Below are 13,364 nucleotides of genomic sequence, written 5' to 3'. Positions count from 1 at the left end.
AAAAAGAAGAAAAAGACAAATAGATAAGATACATTTGTTTAACGGCCTTACGTATATATAATATAATCAGTACTATACTTTTAGATTTATCAACACACAGAATTGTGAATCATAAGGATTGCCTGAATTCTATGGCTAACGTGTACATGGATTATTAAAGGAGTTAAATAATACTGTCCATGTATAAAAACAAAACCTTATTACTGAAGATTTTTATGAATAACCTTCACCAAGGTAAGAGGTATACTGAAGATTTAATAGAGTATCATTAAAAGTTTCAGTTGGTTCTAAGATTCCAATTAACTTTCATTTACTTTTTAAAAGGGAAATATTACTCTGTGCTAATGTTTTTTCCTAAGTTAAAATGAATCAAAATGAAACATACAAGGTTATTTTACAACCATGACACGTATTTCATTCACTACCGTCATTGTAGAACCAGCTTAAGAAAATAATTCTCAACAAAATGATAGGAAAAATGTCATATTTACTTTTTCCATTCATAGACGACAGTGAATGGAAAAATACTTGGCTCCCACCCGTCTTCACATCATACTATAACACTGGGATAAATTACTACAAATTCAGACAAATTTAACAACACTACAACCTTCTAGCAAACTTAACTATAAACCATATTGAAAATATGTTTTTCATTCATTACAAAAAGTTACCATAGGAACTTGGCAGTAAGCAAAGAGATGGGCGATGATGGTAGAGTGAAGAGGTGAAGTAAAAGAACCAAAGCAATTATCTTCAAATATCTGAAGGGCTTGCATGTGGGAAATGGAATAGACTTTTTGTGGTTGCTTCTGGGAGGCAAAATTCAAGCAAAAGTTTGGAAAATGGGGAAGACAGATTTCATTATAATATAAGGAAGAATCTTTCACAGTGTTCGAAAGTGGAATGACCTGCTTTGGGAATTAGGGAGTTCCATATCTCTGCTGGCTGTGCATTATTTGCAAATGGTCTAGAAGAGATTTGTGCACTGGATGAGAACTACATGACTGACAAGATTTTTACTATTCTGTGATATTTTGGGTTCTGCCATTCATTGTCTATTTCTTATACGAGACACACTAAATCAGTGTCTGCTGGTTTCTCACCAAACAGACCATTTTCAAATTTTACTTTCACAGCACAGATTTCAGATAGTTAAGTCTTGTTAAAAACTATTGTTTTATCATTATGAAAACCAAAGTAGGAACACAGAAGATAGCACTTCAAATATAGTGTACAACACAAAGCTGGGTTTCCCTCTTTGTAATAATATATATATATCTCATCTGCTGTAAAGACTAACTGGCTGGATACATAAAGGTCTGTAACAAGTAGGAAAAGCCTTTTCTTCTGATGAGGACAACATTTTACCACCTTGTTTACAGCGAAATTTATAGGCTATGTTTTCTCAAAATATAGTGTCAGAAGTGGTTTAATAATACAGATTCCTGGACTCCACTTTTAGGATTTTCGATCCAAAGTTCTATAACAAGTCCCAGGAATTTATGTTGGAAATAAAGACCCACGTAACACAGAGTCTAAAATGCTTTTGTAAGAATCGCTGTAGGACAAAGACTGTCAGAGAGAATTTCTCAGTCATCTTTTTTCACATTCTTCAACATGCAAATGGACAGTGTTTTTTTAAATTTCACTCAAAAGGTCAAATAACCTAGTTAGCACAGCACAATGAGGTAGTTATTAGTGCAGACTCTGAAGCCAAACTGCCTATGTTAAGTCTCACATACCATTTACTAACTCAATTTCCTTGGACAAATAAATGCTTAGTGCCTCAGTTTTCTCATCTATCAAATGGGGATAATATGAATATCTACAATGTAGTCTTGTTGTAATGATTAATAAGTTAGGTGATGCATGTTACATGCCTAGAATAGTGCCTGACACATAGTAAGTGTTAATATTAATTACTGTTATCCTGTTACCCATCAGGACAAAATCTGTCTCAAAATCATAATTTCAACAGAGATCAGGCAAAAATTCTGTGTTTAATTAATTTTTATCACCTTCCCTCATAGTTTTCCAGTTCAAAATTGTCTTTTCGAGGTATATGCTGCAAAGCCTTTTTTCCGATAACGATTTACTTAGGCACCTGAGTATATTCAAACCTGCCTACAGCTCAGCACCACTGAGAGGTGTATTAGTCGGCTCGGGCTGCCATAACAAAGTACCATAGACTGGAGGTCTTAACCAACAGAAATTTATTTTCTCACTGTTTTGGAGGCTGGGATGTCTAAGATTAAGGTGCTGTCTGATTGTGTATATGGTGAGGGCTCTCTTCCTGGCTTTGGGATGGCTGTCTTCTCACTGTGCACTACACAGTGGAGAGTGAGCTCTCTGACGTCTTTCTTACAAGGACACTAATTCCATCATATCAGGGCCCCACCGCCATGACCTCATTTAATTACCTCCTTGTAGGCTCTGCCTCCAAATACAGTTACATTTGGGGGTTATGGTTTCAAACATATGAATTTTGAGGCTTGAGGGGCAGAGTTCAGTCCACAGCAGTAGGTGCATAGGATGGTCCTCCACGAAGGCAATGCTACAGGTCAGACACTTTGAGTTTCAACCAGATCTTAAATGCATAGTTGGTATTTATAAGTATATGTAGAAATTCCTATTCAACCCAAAACACCAAAACTCAACACTTCCGTCAGTAGCCAGAGCCCTCACTCTAGAATTAATAGACATCTGACTCTATGAAAAGTGGGTCTGACAAAAAACCTTAGAATGAAAAAGGTACATGCTAAGTAGCCATCTATTCATCTAAATGCTTCAGGTTCTGCTCCTACATCAAATAAGATCGCCAGGAAATTATCTTCATGGAAGTTATTACTTTAGTTTCCTATAACATTGCCTTCACAAAACTATGATTTAAGAGTTTCTTTATATTAAGGGCTTTATATAAAAATGGTCTATAAGAACACTGCTTGATTCATTCATGTAAAGGCTATTGTTACCATTCTTAAGTGTTTTTCAGTTTTTCATTTATATCTTTATATGTAAATAAAATAGGATTCCCCAGGATACAAAGTGTACATAGGTATAAGTGTTAGAAAAAAACCCTTCCTCACTGAGGTCTCTCTCATTATAACAATATTAATTACATTAGCACCATAACATCTATTAATATTTATTGGACCTTTACTATTCATGAGGCACTATGTCAAGTGTGTATGTTTCCATAGTTTTTTCTCACAAAAAGTCCCATGATATGAATAGTATTTTTATCTTAATTATCAGGTAAAGAAATCAAGTCAGCAAGATTAAATAATTTGACCTAGGATTTTGAGATGCAAAATACAAATCTGTGTGACTCCAGAATTGGTTCTTTCAGTCTAAATGAAAATTTGACTTACTTGAAGGGTAAAATTATGAGGAAAAATAATTATTTTCAATTAAATAAAGAAGCACTCCAGGTTCTTTGTGTCACTTTCCAAAAAGATGGACCTATCCTCTCCAGTAATCACGCTGACAAGGCCTGCACAGATGACACTACTTTTGAAGCCATCTGTTTTCAGTGGTCTGATAGAAGTGGTGATCATTATCAATGATCAGGCATACGGGACAACCCAGACAAAATCATTTCCCGTGTGTGGGAAAATCAATCAGTGATGCTACAAAGAAATCAAGTTATAATGAATCACATCAACAAAAATTTTAAGCCCTATCATTTGGTGAAATATTTGACTATGCATGTGTATGGTCATGTAAAGTAATGGCTTTTCATGGTAGTGACTGATACAGGAAGGCCAAAAATCCTCTATGAACATGAAGAAGAGACCAAAAGCTTATGTCCAGTAGAGGTACCTTCTCTGATTCTGACAGAGATGAAGAAAATTGCAGAATTTTCTCACACTCTTGAGACATCTTTAGCAAAACAATCATCGGATAATCAACTTACTTTAAACATTCCCCACAAGAAATCACAATGATGCTTTAAGTATTGACAGTTTCAAAATACTCAGAATTATTAATGAGGCAAATGCCACTAGCATTATTTATGGCTTGTACAAGAAGCTAATGTCAAAGAAAATGTATTGACTTTTGACTGTAGAGGAAACAACTTGATACGTCCCTCCTCTTTACTGCAGATCAAATCTTTAAAGGTATTCCACAGCTAGAAACATCACTTTTCCCACTTGGGTTGAGAAAACATTGATAAAATACTGTTTAACTATTTGATTGCTAAGTTCAAGTATAAGCATAAGAAAAACATCAGGGAAAGCATCCATGGGATAGGGAGGGAGGGAGGGAGACGCAAGAGGAAAGGGATATGGGGATATATGTATACATATAGCTGATTCACTTTGTTATACAGCAGAAACTAACACAACATTGTAAAGCAATTATACTCCAGTAAAGATGTTAAAAAATAAAGTCTTCAGGAGAAGATAAGAAACTTCAAAGAAAGATCAACAATGAGCAAATAAATGCACTGAAATCATCAACTGGCTGGAAAAAAAAAATCAGACTGTTGAGAAGGAAAAAATATTCGAGTGTCCACAGAAACATGAAACCCTATCATTGTGAGGTTTTACCAGAGCTCAGGGATCATGGCCAGAGGGAGGCCAAGAGGCTTCTAGGAGGAAAGATTCTCCACATGGAGGATAATCTTCTGGACCCATCCTGAAGAAAGCAGTCTTCTTTCTGTCTTCTTTCAGAAAGAACTAATTCTACACAGCTAGGCCAAAAAACTGAAAACCCCCAATTTTTATATGAACCTGTTTAGTGGCAGGTTAAAAATCATATGTTGAGCTGCTATACAGGAAGACTTCTGACCATTCTGAATACTTGAAAAAGCGTGAAAAGCAAGAGAAGCAAATACCTCTTCACTTTATCAATACTATAAACATGGGAGAAATACAATTTATCTGCTAATGACTAAAAATCTGTTTAAAATTGGCACTAATAAAAAATAAACATAATCTTCTTGAAAAGTGGGCAAAGGTCAAGCAAATTGCACTTCAAAATGATAAGTTCCAATCTATTGTTTAAACCAAAACTATATATTGAAAGTAATTTTAAAATAGCAAGCAAGTTTTTGAGAATGCAATTAATATCTGCTACTAAAGTCTTACTATTTAAAATTATATTCAAGCATAATTTATCCCAAATCAGTGAATTACAGTTCTAAGGAAAGGCAATATCTTGCCTCCTTCCACACTTTCAAATAACCTTGCTATCATGTTTGAAATTCAGTGATTTGTTTAACTACATAATAACTCCACTATCATCATCGCCCACCTACTGTGTGCTAAATAATATGGTAGATACTGGGTTAATACAAATATAATTCAGACATGATCCTCCAATCTCAATTATCTCATAACTTAATGGAAGTGAGAGTCATACACATAAGAGACTATAATAACATAATAGACTATATGATATTCATAAAGAAGAGTTCTAGTTAACCTTAAAGGACACGTTTGAATTAATATTGTCCCTATAGTGCCCTTTTCAAAACAAAAGTATTTTATTCTAAAAGTCAATAGTAGGAAAATGACCTGTAGTCTTGAGACACAAGACAGGTACATTCTGATGGAGTATAAGATGCAAGATGTGAAGAATGTACTATAATATCTGAGTGATTAAAGAGAAATGCTCTTGGGTTGTGGGGAGAACAAGAGAAACAGTAGATGAAAATGGAGACGATGGATGAGAAGGCCTTATGGGGAAAAGAATAAAACAAACTTTATATACATTCCATAAGTTTTCCTAAGGTCACCTCTTGTTTCCAAAGAATATAATTTGAATCATACATCAACCAACTCTAGTTTACATTTCAGTTGTTTTTAAATTATTGATCAAAAATTTCCATGTTATAAAATAGACTTCCCAAATTTGTAGGAAATCCTAGTGAATTTAAAATTACCTCCCACTTCAAAATGTTAACTTTTTGTAAAATGCTTATTATTATATACAGACAGGGACATCTTGAAAATATTTCTCATCAAGTTGAAAAATAATTTACTTACAATTATCTGACATTTTTGAAGAGAAATATTCCAAAAGACCTAAAATACTTGTTTCCCTCAATTCTGGCATTTCTTCTGATTTGTCCGTGGGTAAAATATCTTTCTGTGAACTTTTACAGTCGCAGAAACCAATTAAAGCAGTTTTTCGCAAATCAGAATTGGCCGCATACAAGCAGATTTCTGCAAGAATTGTTATGTATATGTAGACTACATTCCAGGCCCAGGAAAAATCATCGACCTTGCAGTTTTCTTCCTAAAATGAGAAAATAGCTATTAGACAATCAAAGTACGCTCTGCCATAATGAAGAACTATATACCGTACTTATAAGAAATGTCTCCAAATTTTATAGAGTTGTTAAAAGACCATAATCAACTAATATTTCTAAAATGCACTCATTAAAAACAAGCTTTCCATGGGTAGACTGCATAAAACCAATAAGAATAGCTAAAAAGTATATACAGAACATCAACTTTTCAATTTCCTTAGTAGTCAATGGAACATAAATTAACCCAATGAGATACTATTTTCCATTTTATATTGCAAAAGAATCTTTTTTTTATATCGCTCAATTCTTGTGTGTGCACTCTTATACATTTTTTCATAGGAAAGCAAGAAAGTTATGTCTTCTGGAGAGGAATCTGGACAGCCATCCTGAGAACGTTAAAAGAAAGTTCATAGTCTATCACTCAGTAATTTAATTCTATAAACCTATTCTAAAGAAATAGTCATAAATGCAGATAAAGATTTTTGGATGAGAATACCAGTTCAACATTATTTGTAATTAACTGTGAATAATGTAATTAACCGTGAATTAGAAATAAGCTCAAAGCTCAACAACAGAGAAATGGTTATCTCATCCTCACTAAAATGTAAATCTTAATAATATGTAATGACAACAAAAAATTTTTAAATAGGAAACTAAACCATATATGACTATATGATCTGAAGTTTGTTAATAAAATTAAAAATCCCTCTTGTGTGAGTGCATGTCTGCATGTGAGTATAATCTATTTCTGGATCTCTGTCTACATCTATATCTATTTATACTGGGATATATGGTAAATATGCATTTACCTTTACATTTAATTAAAATTATTATTACAAAGTCATGCTCATTATAAATCCTAAATGATATACAGTTAAAATAGTGACAAAAGTAAAATTTGTTTCAATTTAGGTCTTTTTGCACACCTAAATTAACAATATACTGTTACCTGATTCTGAACAGACATAATGCTTAAAAGAAAATCTCTCATTAGGTCCATGAAAGCTTTCAAACAGGCTATGTGTAATTTGGCAGCCTCCCCAAGGACCAACAAAGCCAATGCTGAATCCAACCTGGAAATTTTATGAACAAAACAACAAAGACTTTCGTTAAAATAATAATAAATAATTTTTTAATGAAAAAGGTAATAGGCCAGAAGAAATGACTATCCTGGATTTCTAGATACATTTATTTTCAACAAAGACTAGTATTGTTTGCCACTAGTTATGATAAAAGCTTATAGGAAAGGGCCACATCGGGCAAGATGTTGAGTTCACAGTAGTGTTCTGACAAAACTCAGAGAGTAATAAATATTACAAATGATCACATTTCTTCACACAGATCCTGTATAACAAGCAATCAAGGCCTCTGGTTCTAGAGTGTCCCCCAAATCTCACAATAGGTTTTGATTTAACCTTTTACAACTGATTCCAAGGGGTGAATTTCAAGAGAGCGTTTTCTTCTCAAAAGAGAGAATAAAAAAATGGTCTTCCTAAATACTCTAATAAAAGTTCAGTGTTATTTGATTTTTACAAAAAGTGCAATTTCTCAGAATAAAATTTATATTTCACATTAAATGGAAAACTGTCAAGATTCAAAATATTATATAACTGGGAAATCATATAAGAATTTGTTAGCCATAAGTGTACATATATTCTAACAGTTTCAGGAAATTATACATTTAATGCTATTGTTACCCAATTGAAAGAGACATAGTTTGAAAGAGAGCTAATAATAATACAAATATAAAATTGCCTCTGCCTAGAGCTACATATTGCCTTGATTTATAAGCCATTAATCAGTTAAAAAGTTAATATATTCTACAACTGTATTTGAATTTCACAACTGTATTTCAAGTGAGTCAAGTTCATGATCATTTTCAAAAGGAAACACCTCTAACCACAGAAATAAAGACAATTCTTTATATTTGAATGGAGCTTTACAGATCTCAATGTGCTTTCACACAAGTACCTCCTTTGATCTGAACCACAATTTTTGACACATTTAAGAACTTTTTAAAATCTTTTTTTTAAATATTAGAAAATTGAGACTTAAATAGATCTGGGAGATTTGTCCAAGTTCATGTTTTAAGCTAGGTTAACTAATAACTGAAGTCTTCTCCCACCTATGGGTATTTCCTGTTTTTCAATTTTGCTTTTCTAAGCCATTATCTAAGTACATTAATATTTAACCTTAGTATTACAATGTTGCCTATTGCCCACCTAATATCATTTGTCTCCTTCCTTTGAAACTAAACCTCAATTTTGTTCAAAATGGCTGAGCGCTCAGTTAATGTTGCTTCCTCAAGATGGAAACATTCTACATCTGGACCGGGAGAGTGATTACACAGGTGTACGCATTTGTCAAAGTTCATAGATCTGTATACATAAAACGTTTGAATTTTATTATATGTAAATTATACCACAAGAAACTTAATTTTAAAAAATGACTCCCTGGACTCCTCTGGAATGGCCTTACATTCAGATTTAGTCAATGAGATACAAATGAAAGTATATTATGAAAGCCTTCCATATAAGCTATTATTTTTAAATTTAAATAACAGGTGCTTTTTTCTCCTTTGCTCATCCTTTTCCTCCTGCTTGAAATTCATACATGATACCAGAAGGTAGAGCAGCCAACCTGCAACAATGAGGATAAAAGTCACTTACTAAGAATGGAATAAAAGGAAGCTAGAAGAAGCCTGGATCCTGATGATTCCCTTAAGCATCTGCATCAGTAATGCACTGTTTGTTATGTGCAATAAATAAAGCCCTATTTGGTATGCAATTGCAGTCAGGTTACTGTTACCTTCAGATGAACTGAAACCTAGCTGATACATTTAAACATATTTACAAGCATGAAATTTAGAGTTGAAAAATCAGAGATGGAACCTTAGCTCTGCCACTAACTAGATATATGGCAAAGGGCAATGTTCATACCTTAGCTGAATCTTAATCTACTCATCTATAAAGTAAATATAGCAAAACCTACTTTTCAGAGACTATGAGATTTAAATGAAATACTCTATATAAAATGACTGGGGTCAAAAGGCTGAACTGAACTGAATTACAAAAATACTATTATTTCAAGGTCAATGGATATGAGTTCAGTAACTTTTTTTTTTTTTTTTTTTTTTAATCTATGATGACTGAAGGAAAAGGTCTAGATGCTTTCCAAGATGAACAAAGGTGAGTCCTTCCCCAGAGTATTCATTGCAGAGGTTTCATGATAAGGTAAAGGAGAGGACAGTCTCAGAGTTCACAAAACTTCTTTACCATGAATATACCTCATAGTCATAAGGTTTTGTTTCTTCTGTTCCCCTTTAAGTCTGGAAAACTGTAGCTAACCTAGGGGACTTTCACTAAAATACAGACTGAAGAATTTCCAAAATACATCTTTACAGTGTAAAGAAGCTAACACTGTATTTAAATTACTAACCTAATTCAATTTGAAAACTTCTTTTTACATGCATTGATTTTCAGTTTTGATTTTTAACAAACTTCAATTTATAAGTATTGGTGCTTTTATTCTATTTTTGTCAAAGGCATTTTACTGTATAGAAAATTTGCAGTCAGCAGCATTGATTGAAACAGTGTTTCTGGTGAAGCATTTCCAAGATGAAAAGACAACCCTCAGAATGGGAGAAAATATTGCAAATGAAGCAACTGACAAAGGATTAACCTCCAAAATATACAAGGAGCTCATACAGCTCAACATCAGAAAAACCAAACAACCCAATCCAAAAATGGGCAGAAGACCTAAATAGACATTTCTCCAAAGAAGACATAGAGGTTGCCGACAAACACATGAAAAGATGCTCAACATCACTAATCATTAGAGAAATGCAAATCAAAACTACAATGAGGCATCACCTCACACCGGTCAGAATGGCCATCATCAAAATATCTACAAACAATAAATGCTGGAGAGGGTGTGGAGAAAAGGGAACAATGTTGTGTTAGCTTTTAAAATTAATGTGAATCACTGCACACAGCTAAACAGTACCAGACCTGGACTGGACTTCAGCTATCCTGACTGTGGTCCAGCGTTCCTTCTCTACTTATATAAATGAACTAACATATAATAACCAGGGGCTTCATAAAAAGATATCTGTCTGCACACCACCTTATAAAAAGGTTAGAAACATCAGCATTCAGAACAGCTTTCCTAGGTTCTCCTTACTCCTCTATATCTGTTTCCTCTATGACCAAATTATTATTTTAAAAGATAGAATTAAAATGTCTCCAAGTTGCAACTCTTACATAGGGTTACTTGAAACTTTCGATAGATATTTCGGAAAACACTGACAATGTCAAAAATCCACACAATCCCGAAGACTGAGAATGAAACAGATGTCACTATCTTACAGGGAATTTCCTGTAAGATATAAACCATAGAATTGATAGAGCTGGATTAACAGCAAGAAGGAGTAGCCACATGCCACTTCAAGAAACACAGCAGCCTTGTTTCCCAAAAGAAGGTTAAAAGAAAAAAAGTAAAGAAAAAATTATCTCTACTGTCTACCATGTTTTTCATAGAATTAAGTAAAGTAGAGCCAATCCTTAACTTTGAGGTACTGAATTTTTAAGATCCAGAGTATTATCTCTGTGCTTTTTATCCTCATCTCTCCATACTTATTCAGAGATAGCAACTTCCAGATGACAAAAGGATAGAAAACAGTGCTTGTGGGGATATGTGTGTAGGAAAAGGGGCCACGGGGTGGGGAGGAGGAGTGCTGTAATGGGAATGCTGGAGTGCATTTTCTCCTCACAAGTTAAATAGAAAAGAATAGGGAGAATGCAGGAAGTTCCCTATGATACTGCATGTGGAGTGTTGTAGCTTTTAACCTCTGTAATGTATGCTATGAACACAAACCTCTTATTTTAAAAATGACAAGTTTATATAAATTTTCCCTAGTTCTGAGATAAGTAAAATAGAAAATGGAGGAGGGGGCCCTACATGAGACCAATGAAAAATATATTATAGCAAGGGCTAAAGAGAATATCAGTCTGAATACTAAGAGAAGATCATACCTCTGAAAGTAATTTCTTCCAGGAGCCAGAAGACATTTTTACAAGACTCTTAAGCATCTTTAATAAAGCCCAGGAAGAACAAACAACAAACAAAAGCCTTGATACTGAGATGAAAGGTGGTATAATAAGAAAACAAGAGGGTGCAGGAAATTAAAATTACAGAAATCTAATTCAAATTCATAACGAAGGAAGTTGACTGCAAAAAAATGACACTTGGAAGGGAACAAACTTGAACAATTCTTCAATAATTTAGAGGAAGACAACCACTGGCAAAGTGAGATCCATTACTATCTAATTCCTTTTGAAACAACCAAACATAAAATAAAGAAAAATAAACCCATAGTACCACAAAAAAAGAGAAAGAAATTTTAAGGGTTTTAAAACTATGAAGAAAATGTAATCTAAATGAAGGCAAACCTTTCCAATGCCTAGAAGCCCAAAGTTTGATTTAAAATGTAATGCAGGCAAAAATGGATTTTCCACCACTATGTAAGAAAAACCCTAAGCACAGAGAGGCAGGAGTTGGGAACACATGTGAACCATGAGCAATCAATGGAATCCTGCATGAAATGTAGCCCAGTAGCCACAGCATTTGTGCACAGCTTCACACACTGGGGGCTTCTCTCTAAGTAAAGCAGAGGATTTGCCCCAGCAGCTTCCTAAGACGGTCAGTGAGACATAAGAGGAAGCATCTATCTCCTGGCTACCAAATCACAAAGGTGTTCCTAAAAAATTCTGGATTGAAAATAAAACAGATAAAAAGGGGGCAGACTGGCTTTGAACATCTCATAATAACTAAAAGGTAGGAAACAGCATAGCAACATTTAGAGATTTAAAGAGGGGAATTAAAAATCTGTGAGCATAGAAGCCTATTTCCAGACAAAATGTACTTAAACTTTTTAGGGGGAAAAATGGTGACAAATGTTATATTCAGCCAAGGGTCATATGTAATCAAGGGCTTGCCTAATGAAATAGGTCACCTATGTCCATGCTTAGAAATTTACTCAAGCCAGCCAAGAAAGGAATAGTATTTAACAGCTTAAGAATGCAAAATCCTAGTGTTAAATGGATGACAGTGAGTGGGAAAAATAGATACATTTTAATAAGTCAAAATTATTTTATAAATATGATCCCCAAATTAAATAAATATATAAACCATTCTTTAAGGAGAAGAATGAACATTTTAAGTAATGATTTAACTATGTTATCAGAAACTCAAGATTATATTAACAGGCTAGGGAGGGGAGAATCAGTAAAAAAAAATTAGTCTCAATCTTCACTGCACATGGAGAAGAAAGCAGACAGAATTTCTTTCCTGATTTTGACCATTTAGGAAAACTAGTTTAAAGAATATGTTTCTCTTGCCATTGCCTGATTTCTGATATTCAGAAGAGATGGGCTACATGAAAATCTAGTCTTTAACCTGTCTGCTAAAAGGGTTCTTCCTCCTACACACAGAACATTCCTGGCGCACCAGGGAAGGTAGTTGGGGAGAATGAAGGGATGGAGTGTCGACAGGCCATGATAGCTGTTTCATCTTAGAAGGCCTAGGTGCTCACTGATTGCCTTCTTCCATCCAGCCGCTCAGGCACTTGGTCTGCCTGTGTGGCTAGTTGGTGGTAATTAATCCCAGTAGCAGGATCCTTCTTTCAGTCTTTGTTTTTGCTCTTGTTTTTTTGTTTGTTTGTTTGTTTTTAATCATGGCAAGTTAAAGAGACCCTGATTGGAGTTGCAACCCCTGTGTCATGTAAAAACAGGTCTTATTAAATAATTTTAAGATGGAGAATGGTATAATCACATTTATGTTGCAACCCTGGCAGCAGAGTATGACAGATCACTGAAGAGAAAACATAAGGCCAAGAGACCAGTTAATAAGCTACAAAAATCATGAGACAATAAGGTCCCAACCCAAGGTGGGGACAGTGGGAGTGGAGAGCAGGGGAACTGCTCTGAACGGTAGTCAAGGTGTCCAAGTTGGTTAACTTAAGGAGAGGACATGTGTCAGAAATTCAGTAGGTAGGAGTTTACGAAAAAAATTCATTCAGATCTGAACTAGCAGGAAATGAAGT

At 34.3% G+C, this 13,364-nt stretch overlaps 1 protein-coding gene across 1 annotated transcript in view; it reads right to left on the bottom strand.

Annotated features, from left to right (window-relative positions):
- Window positions 1-13,364, bottom strand: part of TMEM232 (transmembrane protein 232) — a 263,618-nt gene that overhangs the window by 190,033 nt on the left and 60,221 nt on the right. The window contains 2 exon segments of the mRNA XM_082455780.1: window positions 5,997-6,249; window positions 7,212-7,335. Of these exon segments, the coding sequence (XP_082311906.1) occupies window positions 5,997-6,249; window positions 7,212-7,335 (377 nt within the window).

Source organism: Balaenoptera physalus (genome assembly GCF_965194825.1).
Source record: "Balaenoptera physalus genome assembly, chromosome: 3".
NCBI lineage: Eukaryota > Metazoa > Chordata > Mammalia > Artiodactyla > Balaenopteridae > Balaenoptera > Balaenoptera physalus.
The sequence above is the reverse complement of the archived record's forward strand: the minus strand, read 5'-3'. Positions and strand labels throughout refer to the sequence as shown.